The 14,896-nt window shown below is 50.7% G+C and overlaps 1 protein-coding gene across 1 annotated transcript in view; it reads left to right on the plus strand.

The window, feature by feature from the left end:
• Window positions 1–13,483, plus strand: part of WLS (Wnt ligand secretion mediator) — a 39,686-nt gene extending 26,203 nt beyond the window's left edge. The window contains exons 3-12 of the mRNA XM_063343767.1: window positions 1,927–2,051; window positions 3,249–3,410; window positions 4,362–4,498; window positions 4,896–5,064; window positions 5,235–5,332; window positions 5,640–5,703; window positions 6,549–6,692; window positions 8,348–8,431; window positions 9,891–10,044; window positions 10,582–13,483. Coding sequence (XP_063199837.1) covers window positions 1,927–2,051; window positions 3,249–3,410; window positions 4,362–4,498; window positions 4,896–5,064; window positions 5,235–5,332; window positions 5,640–5,703; window positions 6,549–6,692; window positions 8,348–8,431; window positions 9,891–10,044; window positions 10,582–10,691 — 1,247 coding nt within the window. The 3' untranslated portion in view covers window positions 10,692–13,483. The remainder of the gene's footprint in view (window positions 1–1,926; window positions 2,052–3,248; window positions 3,411–4,361; window positions 4,499–4,895; window positions 5,065–5,234; window positions 5,333–5,639; window positions 5,704–6,548; window positions 6,693–8,347; window positions 8,432–9,890; window positions 10,045–10,581) is intronic.
• Window positions 13,484–14,896: the final 1,413 nt, after the last annotated feature.

Here is a 14,896-nt window from a genome sequence, read left to right on the forward strand (position 1 = left end):
CCGCGGGACCGAGCACATACGGCGTCGGCCCGTGCGGCGACGCAGCCCTGACGGAATGTGCGTGTGTGTGTCAGCTCGCATCTGCAGAGGCGTTTCTGAGCTCAGGAGCGTGCCGCAGCGCGCTTCCCGGGAGCTAGCAAGCATGAGCTGTCTGCAGGGAGAGCATGGTGCTTCCACACCGGCGTGGCAAGTGCTTCTGTAGCCATCTTCCAACGCTTCTCCACGGCGGCCGGTTCTGTAGCTATCTTCCAACGCTTCTCCACGGCAGCCAGTTCTGTAGCCATCTTCCAACGCTTCTCCACGGCGGGTGGTTCTGTAGCCATCTTCCAATGCTTTTCCAACAGCTGTGGCTCTCAGAGTTTGGTGATCTATGAAAAGGGCCTAGGTTGTAGCAGGCACATGCTCATTTCAGAACGTGTTCCTCTTTCAGAGCCATCCCTGGGATCTGTGCCTGGTAAATAGGTGGATTTTATGTCTGGTGGAGCTGGAACAGACTGGCCTGGAGTTTTTAAAGCATGTTTACATGTTGCTGCTTGGCAGGCTTCGACCGTAACTCTCAATTTCATGAACTTGCTCGGTTACGGCACCTAAATAAGTCTGTTCTAGCCCCATTTCCATCTTGCAGTGATGACCTCTTGGCAGCAAGAGCATGTTTAAAAGCAGTTACACCCCGTGCTGCTGCTGTGAACGTGTCCAGGAGAGGACGAGCTGACTGTTTCCATGCAAATTTGATGTGGTGAGATTACCTGGGCATATAAACTCTCTGGGTGTTTACCGACATCAAGTTGGTGCTTCTGTAAAGGCAGAAACAAGCCAGTGGTGCTGCGGGGGGTGTGTGTGGAGGGGAGGCCTTCAGAAGCCTTACTGTGTGTGAGAGAAGTTAAACAATACATACAGAAAATATGAACTCCGTCCTCATTTCTGCGGTTATGGGCCATCCCTTTTTCCAGCAAGGCCAGCATAGCTAAACTTCAATTTTTTAATTTTCTTTTTAAAGGAACTTTGTGTAGTGTTTTCTTATCACTCTGGCAACCCTGGCTAATCTTCTAAGAGCAGGGGATCCTAGGAATGGGCAATGGTGAAGTGATTTGGGCTTTTGGTGATGCATTTTGACCTTTCCCTGCCGCCTCCCTTCCCGTCCCACCCAAAGACCTCCGCGACCCTTTTTGTTTCTTTCATAAAACGTCTCCCTGGTGGAATACATCTTTGTTAAGGGGCGTATTCAAGACCTTTGTATTCAACATGTCGGGCTTCAATGTTTATGGATGGTGAACCTACAGCCAAAAGAAACCTAAGGTCATATCGAGAGAGGACTTCTGCAATCATACCTGAATGAGCAAAATGTCCCATTAGTCGCGTGGTTTCTCCTTTAGACAGTCCATCTAACCATACAGACAGTTGTATACTTCATCTTTTTTGTGGTTTTCTGTAACAAAACACTGTTTCAGTGATGCAATACAGTTGTTTCCTGGAGCGGAAGGACCTATTGCATTACCTGCAGAAAGTCAATGTTGAAGCCTGTCCTACTGTCCCTCTGCCAGCCCGCGGTGAAGAGGCTGCTGGGTGGCCTTTGGGCTTACTGTCTGTCTCTGCAGCTCTTGAGGTTCCAGCTTTATATAATTACTGTTTCTGATGCTACCTGAATAAATAATGCTCCTCACCCACAACTGTAACGTAAGCCGTAAGTCATGGTGTGTTAAAAAGGTGTCAGACCTTTATGACCAATTTTTTCGTCTCTACTAGAGGGGGCATAAATGTTTTGGAAAAAGGTAATTTGGTCTGTATTGTTTGGAATGCAAAAATTTCCACTCCCCTCCGTAGCTGTGTGCCTCTCAGAGGTCCTTTCCGTGTCTAGAGGCTCTCCCACCCTTCTGACGTTCTGTACCATTCCTCTCTAACAAGCCTGATGTCTCCTTACTCTTGCAGAAGAAAACGCAGAAATTACCCTGGATGTGTCATTAGCATATCGCGATGACATGTTTGATGATTGGGAAGAAATAGCCCATGCAATAGAGATCAGGAAGCTGAAATGCACCTTTGGCTCACCAAAAGTAAGGTGTTTTGATGACGCTGGAGGTGGGGAGGTGTGGGAGCGTGGTGGGAGTTGTCCTCTTCCTTTCCTTCACGGTGCTTCCTAGAAGCTCTGAGTTGTTCCATCGTGAGTTTCAAACGTGTCAGCTTTCTCTTGGCTCAAAATCTTTGAAAACCCGATGAGCTCCACACGCAAGTGGTTCTGTTTGGTGGTACAAGAGAAGGGGATGAAGTCAAAGGTAGACTTAGAACTGTAAGGAAGAAAAGGTGTGAGGTCAACACACAGATCCAGATGCAAGAAGAATTGTCCTCTGTGGTTGTGATCAGGCTGGAACTTGGATGCTCTGAGATCTGTGTAACCCAAACCATCCTAGAGAACTTGGACCTTTCCATCTTACGCTTTTGTGATGGACAAAACCTTGTTCTTCAGGAGTGGCGAGGAAACAGCCCACCAGGGATGGTGCAGCACCCAAAGAACCTGGAGAGGTGGGGCAAGAGGTTCTTAAAGTAACTTCTTAATGCCTCAAGCGACAAAGCTTAGGAGCAGAGAGCACAGCTAGCAGTGAGGACGGAGCAGCTTGGTTAAAGATGTTTCTTTTTGTGCTGCAGCCTGTTAATTCCTGTGTTCAAATTAATCTGGTGTCTCTCTACCATGCCATGGTTTTCAGCTCTGCGTCTTGTTCTCCCATTTCGCAGTCCCTTTCAGCAACCCACTTGTGTTCTCCAGTAACACCTGTACCCTTCCGTACAGCCACACGTACGCAGTAGATACCTACGAGGTGCAGAGGAGAGTATTGCTAGTAAAACAGGGCTTAAAAAACTCCACATCAAGACACGTGTGAGAGAGTTGCGCGTTTTGTTTTGGCTCACGTTGTCCTTGCTGAGGGAGGGCACTTGGATCCCAAAGCAGCCTTTCATCTTGAAAGGCTCCCGTGACTTTAAGTATATTTAAGGGCCTGAGACGTGAATCTGCTTGAGGTCAAATGCTATTGACTAAAATAAACCCAAACAATCAAAAACTTGAGCAAAAATGTCCCCAAACTGCTGATGTTCTCCAGACTTGCGTGGAGTCTCCCCAGGGGAAGGTTGGAATTAGCAGTCAGGCTCCCGGTGCTCCCAGTGGTCCCAGTGTTAGGGCTTTTGCCGACCCTCACCATGGAGGCCGTGCTGGTCCGTCCGAGGCTGACCGCCGCCTTGTTGCTCTGTGCCCTCTCTAGACCCTGGAGTCTGAAGGCCGTCACTACGACTGTGACTTCCTTCCCTTCATGGAGATCGGCAGCGTGGCCCACAAATACTACCTCATCAACATCCGTCTGCCTGTGAACGAGAGGAAGGGCATTAACGTGGGCATTGGGGAAATCAAGGATATCCGCCTGGTGGTAAGTGTCCATCTTGCTTCTGTCCGTGATGTCTGCCCGGGGGGTGCTGCAGCTCCTTTCTCGATCTTCTCTTTGATCCACAGCAAGGTCCTACACTTCGTCACACGTAGTTCCCACCTGCAAATGTGGCTTTCCTCCTTCCCGAGAGATGCGCTCTTCAACTGCTCTCTTCTGAGGAGCCCTCCCCAAGCCTTGAGCAGTGCCACCCTCCTGCACTGCCCGGTGGCCACCTCCAGACCTGGGCTCTTCCCCCGTCCTCTCCTCCTCACCACATTCTGGCTCAGGTGCAGGGTCCTCCACCTGATTAAGCGTTGCCTCTCGTGGGTAGGAGCCCAGGAGGAACAGAACAGCAGGGTTGAGGGGGCACCTGCTCTGCCTTGGAGTCGGCCATCGCCGCGCAGGTGTTTGGGACGGCTGTCAGCTACCCCTGCTCCTGCCCTCCCCTGAGGCTTGGTGGCCATGGGTGCTTTTCCCAACTGGAAAACCTCCCAGCCCCGTCCCTCTCAGCAGAAGCAGCGAGCCCGCCGGCTGTGGTGGCTGCAGACAGCGGGGGGAGGGCCTGTGTCTGGAGAAATGCATTAATTTGGCTGACGCGTCTCCCACCAGTGGTGACTTGGCTTCGTGAGGATCTTGTTACTTGTCTGAGAGCAGTTGTGCCGGTTTTTTCCATGCTGTGTCAGAGTGCCCCTCTCTCCACCTCGCAGTGGGAGCTGCGTGTTGGCGTTTGTTTTCAGGACTTTTGAGGCCTCCTCAGATGGCCTGGGTGATGACTAGGCACCTGCTCCCTTTCCTGTGTTGGGCAAACCGCGTCTTTCAAAGATTATTTGCATCTACCTGTGCTTACGCGTACTGCCACATCCGTGCCTCTCCTCTCGCACCTGTAAGGAGAAGCACGGAGTAATGATGTTAAACCCTGCGCCAGCTGTTGCATTCCACCTTGGTTTTCCTTAGGGCATCCATCAAAACGGAGGCTTTACAAAAGTGTGGTTTGCCATGAAGACCTTCCTCACCCCCAGCATTTTAATTATCATGGTGTGGTACTGGAGACGGATCACGCTGATGACACGCGCTCCTGTCCTGCTGGAGAAGTGAGTAAGGGCTCACGCGCTGGCTAAGGTGACCCTCAAGCAAGAGGACCCTGGCCGAGGTGGTCGCTGGTCCCAGGCGGAGCCCATGTTTGGGGAGACATGGATGGTCTTTTCTCTGTCCCCTCCCTCCACCCAGGCACACTGGGAGCAGGAGATATCCATAGCTTCTCTTTTCTTTCCCGTTAAACCCATAGAGAATGAGTAGCTGCATTTGCCCATGGCTGCTCAGAGGGGCTTAGCCCCAGAGGTTTGCTGGCAGGAGGTGACACCCCACCGCCACTGCCCAAACAAACAGTGCCAGATTTTCTTCTGTTGCTCTTCATGCACAGCTTTGGCTTCTGGGGCTCTGTGTCCTTGCCTTGCAAACTGGAAAGAGATGGTGTTTCTGCCTCTCCAGGGTCATCTTTGCCCTGGGAATTTCCATGACGTTCATTAACATCCCCGTGGAGTGGTTTTCCATCGGATTTGACTGGACTTGGATGTTGCTCTTCGGAGACATTCGACAAGGCATTTTCTATGCCATGCTGCTGTCGTTTTGGATCATCTTCTGCGGAGAGCACATGATGGTGGGTATGACCCAGACGAGAATGTGGTTTCCAGCCCCACTTGCAGCCATACCTGGCGACTCCCATATACTGGTTGAGTGTGAGGACTCACGCCAGGTGAGGTGACTTCAAGCTAACTTGCTTTTCCATTTTTTCTCTTCTTCCTCCTCACCTCTTGACCTTCTTATTAGGACCAGAATGAGCGGAATCGTCTCTCGGGTTACTGGAAGCAGGTTGGACCTATAGCTGTTGGCTCCTTTTGCCTCTTCATCTTTGACATGTGCGAGAGGTAGGTGCGGCGCCGCTCCCCGTGCACCTCCCGCGGCAGGGACCGGCGGTTTCACCCCCGTGGCTGGATAAACGGCCCCATCTCAGGAAGCGAGGAGAGGCTCTGGGGAGCACACTGAAGCTTGTTGGCGTTTCCCAGCAGCATGTCTTGTCCCATAGGACCATAAAGAAACGCTTCCCACCTCGTCTCCTCCTCGCCCGCATGGGGAAGCAGCGTGGCTGGCTCATCCCAGGCTGTAGGACAGGCGTGGGGCTCTCGGAGCTTGTTGGCTTCTGTGGCAGCTCGGTGTTTTCTCTCCTCCTTGCAGGGGAGTGCAGCTGAAGAACCCCTTCTACAGCATCTGGACCACCGAAGTTGGCACGGAGCTGGCTGTATCCTTCCAGCTGGCTCAGGGCAGGCTCAGTCTGCGTCGGTAGGAGAGGGAGGTGTTCCCCTCCTGCCCGATTCCTGCGGGGTGTGGGGAAATCCACCTTTTGGCAGGCTGGGACGGGAGGCAGGGCTCGGGTGCTGCGGGAGATGCTGGTGTTGGTTGGAGGAAGTAGTCGGTTTGGAGACGGGTGTCTCCCGGGGCTGGTGCTGTGCCCGGGGAAGTCACTGGAGAACTGAACCTCTCCTCAAGATGTCAGAGATTTGGGGGAAGCAGTGGGGATTTAGGTCCTGGGTGTCATCACGGTAACTCCAGAGCCCGTGCTGCCCCAGCTCTGCTTTCCCCGGCCCCAGCTGCGATGGCATCTGCTCCGGGGCCCTCCCTGTGCTGCCGCTCCTGGGCCAGGCATTGCTGGGGCATCTCCATGAGCTGCTCTTTCGGGCCCATCTGGAAGGGCTGGCTTTCACTGCCGTTCATTTTGATTACCGGGCTGAGATAAGCTAATGCGATTAGTCCCCCTCCCGCGGCATCCAGCCCTCTTGCAGGAGCCTCTCCGGAGATCGTGCCAGTTGGCGATGGCTTCCCAAATCTCTGCAGATTTCCATGGGTTTTGGTGGGTTATCCCTCCTGGTGCCATGTCGATCGCTGGGAGCCGCCGGAGCCCACGCTCCCCACCGAGCCGGCGACTCCCCCGGCACTGCCTCACTCAGCCGTCCTGAGTGCCCACTGCCCGCTAGAAGTTTAATTATGATTTTTTGGGATGATACTAAAATGAGTGAATCGCCTGAATAATGTTTGCTATTATTTTGGTTCAGCTTGGACCATTTTCTCTTAACCGGCGCTGCCCAGATGGCCTTTATTATAGTCGCGGGAATCTGCTTGTGTCTCTATTTTCTCTTCCTGTGTTTTATGGTCTTCCAAGTGTTCAGAAACATCAGTGGAAAGCAGTCCAGCCTCCCAGCCATGAGCAAGGCTCGCCGCCTTCATTACGAGGTAACGTCCCTCCTTCTTGCACCGATTCTTTATTTTCAAAATGCCTTTTTGACCGTAAAGTCTGTACTGAGACCTTCTCTATCCGTATAGTCCTGAATTGGAAGATCTGCTCTTTATCGCCTTTCTTGCATCGCTCAGATCCCCTAAATGCCTTTTTGTTTGGCTGTCATGTCGACTTTATTTGGGTCTTTAGTCCCAATGAAGTATTTTTGAGTTGTCAGGAGGGTACATCAGCCACCTCTCCTTTCTTATGAGTCGTTGCCGTCTCCCAACTTACTGAACAGCGTTGGGAGGACAGAAGAAAATGGGCCCAACTACCATTTAAATTACTATGGGGTGTAAGCCCAGCAGCTCCCAGTACCTCTGTTTCTCCATCCGTAATATTAATGATTGCGTTTAATGGAAAGTGTTACTAAGACCACCCTGTTTTTCCATGGCCTGAATTCAGATTTACGGGGATGTCTTTTCCTAACCAAATTGCAGGAGGGAAACCGTCCCACCAGAATCAAAATGCGACGTGTTCAGCCCATTATCCCCGTTTTTAGCCCATGATTTTGTATGTTGTTTCTGTCCTCGCTGTCTTTAACTGCTGCAAAACACGAGGAGCTCGCTTTAGGTATTGTTTCCATGGGTGTGTAAATATTTATCGCCAATGTTGTTTTGTTAAATGACGGTCACTTCTCATTTAAACAAGTCCATTATCACCCATCGGGAATGCACATTTAAAAAAAAAAAAAGAAAATGGGACTTGAGAGAATGCGAACAAGATATTGAGCATTTCTCTCCGTATTTCCCTTTAGCAAGAGGCACAGGAGTTCGGCTCGTGTTGTAGAGCTGCTGGGGCCGTGCTCCCCTACAAACATCTGGCAAGCATGAATCTGGGCTGGAAGAGTTAAATTAATAGTCGCTTGTTGTCGTAGTGTGGCAGAGTAATTACGCACACGCTGACATTTCCACCAAAATTCCAGAAACAGGTTAAAAAAAACAACACACACACATATAAAAACAAAACCAAAAGAATTTGTAAGTAAAAATGTAAAACCTAGTGCAAGCAAGTCCGGTATGCAGTCAGATTCCCAACCAAGCCATCGGGAGCCATGGTTTGTTTTATAATCTGCGTTCTTCTGGAATAGCCGGCGTAGTTTTGACGCGCGTTGGGAATCGCTGGAGTTTCCAGCCAGCCAGCGGGTGGAGGTGAGGGTTAGTCTGGTACCAGCACCCGTGCTGTAGAAGCCGACTCGTCTTGCGAAGCCGTGTTTGTTTTACCGCAGGGACGAGCTTTCGGGCTGGCTGGTGGACGAAGCCCATGGCTCGCACCGACCTGCCTCCTCTTCCGCGCTAACTCTCGGTAAATTCGTCACAAAAGCGAATGTAATGGAAAGGCAGAGCTGCCCAGACGTGCACACCCCGCGCGGAGCGTGCGGGAGGAATGCAGACATGTGGGGAGCGGAGAATATGGGCTGTCGTGAAGACGGCGCAGAGGAGTGGGTGGAGGTTGTTTTGCTTTGGGGTTTCGTGGGTTGGACCCTTTTTTTTTTTTTTTCTTTGCTTTTTCTTTTTCTTTTTTTTTTATACTTGTGTCTTGTACATGCTAAAAACAAAAATGGGTTTTGTGGATTGTGTTAATGTGAGCGGTGACGTTTCTCTCTAAACAGGGGCTGATTTTTAGGTTCAAGTTCCTGATGCTCATCACCCTGGCGTGTGCAGCGATGACCGTCATCTTCTTCATCGTGAGCCAGGTGAGTGACAGAACTCGGCTCCATCCGAGAACACCCGCCCCCGATTCCTTTGCCGCTAACAGCGTCGGCTCACCTGCTGTTCAGACAAGGCATGCCTGTTATAAGCAGATTTGATAATAAGTCGCTTTTTTAAGAAGTTGTTTTCATTTATTAGAAGCACCGCCATGATATTGCTTCGGCTGAGGCCTTCATAAAGGCCTTTGTCTCGGGGGAAGGCTTGGGGCTGTGCTCTTTGAAATATCAGCCAACACGGTTTGGTCATTTCTGAGAACTCAGCAAGAGGAAAATCTTCTGTTCCCATTGAAAAAAAAATCCGGTGGCTTTGGATGCCCACAGAGCAATAACAGAATTGAGCCTTCCCTGGGCTGACTTTGCAACCCTGCTGTCTCCAACGGCGTCTCTGCCCGTTCCTTCTGAGCTCCGATGCCGTGTCTGTACAAACGAGCTTCTATCGCTGCTGGAATGTGCTTTGGTGTTTACTCCAAGTGACTTTTCAGATTGCATCTGTTTTGAACTTGTCATTTTTGGTTGTTCCTAAGCACAGGCAGCTGTGGCTTCGGGAGAGCCGTGGGTGCAGGCTCACCAGTCCAGTTTTGCAGAGTTTAGGGGTGCAGGAGCAGCTTTTCCCTCACCGCATCACTTACACCTTGGGGTACGTGGTGGGTCCCATCGCAGAATATGGCAGCAGATGATTTTGCTCTTAAAAATCTGTTAGACTGAAGCAATGGTTTGAGAAATGGCAGTCTGATTCACCACTGAGGGCTGACGACTGTAACCGTCACCGCGTACGGGCATAACACAAACCATCTTCTCAAGGTAGCTTAGCTTTCGTCCTTCCCCCTTATTTCTTTTTCTTTAATGGAAAGCCAACCCCTCGGTGTGAACAGTCTGCCTCTCTTCAAGTTGTATTAATATTGATGACATTTTCATAAATCGTGACAAATCTCTGCCTGCCTAGGGCTGCTGCTGTCAGCCGAGGCCCCTCCCCTAAGACGGAAGCAGCAAGCGGCATTCGGCGCATCAGCTCTTCGCATTATTCACGCTGGTTTTCCTTCTATAAAAGGTCTATTTATAGAAGTCTTAACGTTTTCAGATGTTACTAGTTGTCTCCTAGGTACTGCCCTTTATGTGGCAATCTTTGCTGAACACATCAGTTACGGCAGGGATGTATCACAGAATAGGAGAGGTTTTGTCAGTTTAAGAGTGATAAATCAAAGTTAAAGAAATCCTGATGCCACCATTTTGTAAAGACCATCTTTTTCCCTGCGGATTAAGGCTAAAAAGGAGAATCCTAGCCTGACTTCTGCATCGCTGAATCTGTTCTACTCTATTTGCTCGATCCTGTAGAATCGACGCTGTTCTTGTTGATTTAAGTTAGTGCTTTAGGGAGCCACTTCTGTATTTTTAAAGAATCTGGTCTTACTGACCGGCCCGTGCGTGTCTGCTTTCTCCTGGGCAGGTGACTGAAGGCCACTGGAAGTGGGGGGACATCACGATACAAGTCAACAGCGCCTTCTTCACCGGCATCTACGGCATGTGGAACCTCTACGTCTTCGCCCTGATGTTCCTCTACGCGCCGTCGCACAAGAATTACGGCGAAGACCAGTCAAACGGTAAATGCCTCTACGTGATCTGATGGCTCCCACGGGAAGAAAGCGATATAAAGGGGGTGATTGTTACCTTTTGCGCGTCGTTTTTTTGCCAAAGTGCACGTTCAGTGCCTTGAAGTGTTATGCAAATGATGGTTTGTTTTTCCTGGCAGACACTTTAATTAATGATGAGGTTAGACGGGTTTGAGTATTTAGCCAGGGCTGTCTAAAACCTTCTAGATGTTTTTTGTACTTTTTAGCGTGGCCCAGTTGTAATTGCGTAGCTCAAATGGAGGGACGAGGAAAGGAGAAAATAGAAATCTGGGCAGGTGGAGAATGGCAACGCTCTTGATTCCTTTATCAGTTGTCTTCAGCAGCGCAGAAATGGTCCTTTGCCGATATGCTTGTATTTAAATAACTGTAAATAAAAGCATTTATAGAAATGTTGCATAGTCCATACATCAGGTAGCTCCTGAAAGGCTGGAGGGAATAAAACTTTGCTTTCTAATTGTCAAATACTTCGTTGGGAGACCAGGCTAACTCAATAACGTCCTTTCTCAGGTGACCTGGGAGTGAACAGCGGGGAGGAGCTTCAGCTCACCACCACCATCACCCACGTGGATGGGCCGACGGAGGTTTATAAGCTGGCTCGCAAGGAGGCCCAGGAGTAACGCTGAGGGGGTGGCCGCAGCGGGGACCCAGCGCGGGGTGGAGAGCAGGGGACAACGCGAGGCCCTGCGGGAGGACGCCCCCCTCACCTGCCTGCCTTCTCCAGCACCCCTAGGGTATTCTCACTGAGCTGTGACACCGAGCAGAACATTTGTAAACTCTTTACTATGGTGTAGTTATTTCGGGGGGGAGGGATATGTATATTGTGTTACACTCAAGCACGTAAAAACCAGTTAGAAAAGCATTAAGGTTGCAAAGTCGCGCATTCAGAAGGTAGGAAAGGGGCAGAGCTGACGCTGGGCAGTTTTGATTTGGCTACGGTGTGCCTGTGCATAAAGGAGCTCGGTCGGTGAGCACGTACTCAGCACTCGGCGTTTTCTTCTTGTGTGCAGCTTTACACAAGGTGTCGGTTGGGGGGGAACTGCAGCCTCGTGGTAAAAACATGTAATTCCACTGTCTGTAACTGCCATGAAATTGTTCGAGTCTTTAGTACAGCCCTGCAACTCGGCAGCAAACCTCTGTCACTTGAACGAAGCGCGGCTGGGGAAGGGAGTAAACTGTAATAAATAAGATTTTAGCGGGAGAAGCGACACACTTTCTCAGTAGGTTTTGCAGCTTTTTGTTAAATGTAGAGGGATGTAAAAACTGGGTGCCTGAGCTGAGCCGCAGGAGAAGGCGGTGCTCCTGATCCCATGTCCCAGAGGAACCAGTCCCTCTGCCAGCTCCCGCCTCTTCTCGGCCCCTTTGGCTTCCCTCCCTCCTGTTGTCCTCCTCCATCTCACCTCCCTGTTAAGGATTCTTCATTTTCATGCTGTTTCCGTGCCATGGGGAGAAGAGCAAGGCCACGGGAGGGACGGTGCGTTCTCGGGTCCCGTGCCCATGAGCTGGGCAGAGGATGCCAGGTTATCCCGCTCCTCCTGGCACTGCTGGGATGGAGCACGCTTGGCCGAGCTGGATTCTTCCAGGGATTATCAGACTTGAAAAAAAATCCCCTTGTCATGCACTAAGGTGGGTATTTTCTTTTCGGAGCAAAAGCAGACGATGAGGTCGCTCACCCCCGCGCCGTGCCTGGGCAGTCGGGCTGTCGGACTCTTGGCAGCGCGAGGGGACTGGAAACCAATATGGGACGGAGGAGTAAACTGGGACTGTGCTGGGGACCAGTTAAGGGAAGTGTTAATGGTGTGTGCGGGAAGAAGCGTGGCCAGAAGGGTCTGTGCTGCTCAGGGCACACCTCCTTCCAGGGCCTGGAGGATCCAGGGGACTTGTCACCTGTGAATGTCCCTGTTAACTGCTAGTAACACATAACTCAACCTCTCAGTTTTGTCCCTAAAAGATAAGAATCTGCTGCTGCTGTCTGTTGCTGAAGGGTCAGAGATGAGGAGCCTGGGGGAGCTCCCAAAGCCGCTGACGGTTCCGCTCTCGCCGTCCCTCTCACTGTTTCAAGCATCTCGGTAACCAAATGCAGCACCACCTTCCTTTGCCTTCTGCATTCCTTTCCCTGTGATTCTTGAGACAAGTCAATACTTGCGCTGGGGTGAGGCGTTCACATAATTCCTCTTTTATTTTCCCAATCCACCAGGGCATGAGGCCGGAAGGCCAGTGCTTGTCCCTCGGCCACGTGCGGGGCCGGCCAGGGACCCCGTCTGTCCCCTCACTGGCCTTTCCCCAGGAGGGGTTTCTCACGGGGACCCGCTGCCTGTGCCAAACAAACAGCACCAGGAGGTGCTGGGCTGTTATGATCCCAGTAAGACCGGCGCTCTGTAAAGTAGCATTTATTAGAGCTCAGCACTACGAAGAAGAAGAGGACAGCGTAGATAATCTTGCGTCCTTTTGGTTGCTGGGAACCCCAAGTTGTGCTCTGGCGAACGGGTGTCCCATCAGGGCAGACCCCATCTGTGAAAGGGTTGCCCTGTTGTTGTTAATTCAAGGTATTACAGCATTTCCTTAAGAGAAAGCAATTCCGTTCATCGTTCTGTTCAATCCTGTTCGTCGTGCTGTTCGCCCGTCTCAGCAGACGCGGGCTCCGCGCCGAGGAGGGCTCGGGGTGAAGCCCCTTGCGTCACTGCAGCACCAAGAAACGCTGAACGCTACTCGAGGGAGTAGCTTCGGGTGATTTTTGGATACTTGAACTGCAAAACTAATAATTTTTTATGTTTTGTGTTTTGGTTTGTTTTTTTCTTTTTTTTAAAGTGGGATGGCAATGGCCCTGTACTCAAAGGAAATGTAGTTTAAAAGTATAAAAAAAAAGGAGAGGACACACTGTATGTGGAATAAGCGCTGGGACCGCACCTTCAACACGGATGGCAAAATGTAAGCAATTTTTGTGAGGAAAACAAGCGCTCGTAGGTACAAGCAGGGTTCCTACTTGCAGTAGTTGTTCTATTACAAAATGAATTAAACTAACGCACATCGTCGTAACTGCGGCATGTTCCTGGCTGAGTGCTCGACTTTGCAACTTTAACGTCCTTTTTACGTTGGGTTCTTACGTGATATTTATGTTGTTCCGATAGATGCGTCCGTGGTTTCTTTTACAGCTTAGCATAGCATCGCGTTTTGTAAAGGCTCCTTACAAATGGGGAGCTGCAGCTTTAAAACCAAATTTTGTGTCAAACACTAACAATTTGTTTACGGGGCGCATGTGTGCGTGTGTGTGTATGTTTTTTTTATTATTATTTCTTAATTCCTAAGCCCTATTCATATGTCTCAGAAACAGTCCCTGGGTCTTATTAAAATATATCCTTTTTTTGTTTAGGTTGGGTTCCAGTTTTTACAGAGTGCTTTAAGCAACCTGGAAAACGTGTAGTTTTTTTAATTTAAATAAAATATACGATATTGTGGCTGTGTGGTTGGGCTGCTTCACTGCCTGGGAGATCACAGCTCTTCTGCTGGGATCTCGTTTGCTTTTGTTTGGTCTTTTACTTCAGGCAGTTGCAAGTGGCCCGAGTTTGTCGTTGGGGAAACTGGTTTGACTCACTCGGACGATTTTCTCCTGCGTCTCTCCCCAGATGCGCTGCTGCTGCTGGCTCTTTGACCTTTAAAACCTTTGCTTTTGGACTAATCGTTTGCCGAGCCGTTTCTGCCTTCTCTCTGGTTGCAGCTCCCCTCGCCCAGCCCAAGTCTGCTCCCACGGCGGGGCACAGCCGTCAGGCTTTCCTTCGGGGAAAAGTCCCCTGGACTTGCCTGTCCCCTCTTCCCAGCCCCGGAGTGGTCACAGCTTTGGTGGGAACTCGGCACGTCGGCTGTTGCCCCAGGATTTGGGCATCCTCCTCCACCTGTGTCGTACTCGAAGGCCCTGCCTCCCGCTGCTTCCCATGTTTCTGTCTATAATCCAGGGGGGAAAAAAAGGTTTCTCAGGACTTGCGCTTAAGGAGTCATGGAAAATGTGATGACGACAGATTAATTTCAATATCAACAGCTTGAAATTCCCAGTGTAATAGGGGCTGCCTTGATAAAACGGCCCGTGAGGGGGGACCTGGGCTGCTGAGCTTCAGGCAGAGCCGGTGGCTGCGGCAGCCTCTGCCACGGCGAGGAGCCAGGGCTGCTCAAAGGCAGACGAGAGGCAGTGCAGCGCTTTCGCCATCTAATGAATTTCAAAAGAGCAAATTCATGAATTTTAAATAACTGTAAAACCACTGCCACCCTCACACAGGGCTTCTCCTCCCAAGGTTTCTTACTTGGGCTGTGTGCCGGCTGGGGCGCAGCCCTGCCCTGGCAGGACTTTGCTGCCCTCTGCTGCCAGCAAAACACGCCTTCCAGCCAGGGGAAAACAAAAAAATAAATCTCTCGCCTCTAAAAGCGTAGGAAATTTGCTTATGTGTCAAAGTTCCTATTACCTGCAAGGTGCAGCTCAGGGTCCGAGCTCTTCCAGGAGCTTCGTGGTTCTGTGCCACCAGGCAGGGACACGGTGAGAACTGGAGAGGAATGGGAAAAACTGCCTGAGAGTTATTTTTAAGAGGTTAGCTGGTGTTGCTATCAGCAGCCAAAGGGAGTAGGAGAAGGGAAGTGGCTTACAATAGACCTTTGTGGGTGAGCTGGGGACCACAGTTCTCCGAGGACAGCAAGTGGTCTTCGTTTGGACCAGTTTGAGTGGTTTTAAAATCATAGAATGGTTTGGGTTGGAAGGGACCTTAAAGGCCACCCAGTGGCACCCCCTGCCCTGGGCAGGGACACCTCCCACCAGCCCAGGCTGCTCCAAGCCCCGTCCAAC

This window comes from Chroicocephalus ridibundus, chromosome 8, assembly GCF_963924245.1.
Source record: "Chroicocephalus ridibundus chromosome 8, bChrRid1.1, whole genome shotgun sequence".
Lineage (NCBI taxonomy): Eukaryota > Metazoa > Chordata > Aves > Charadriiformes > Laridae > Chroicocephalus > Chroicocephalus ridibundus.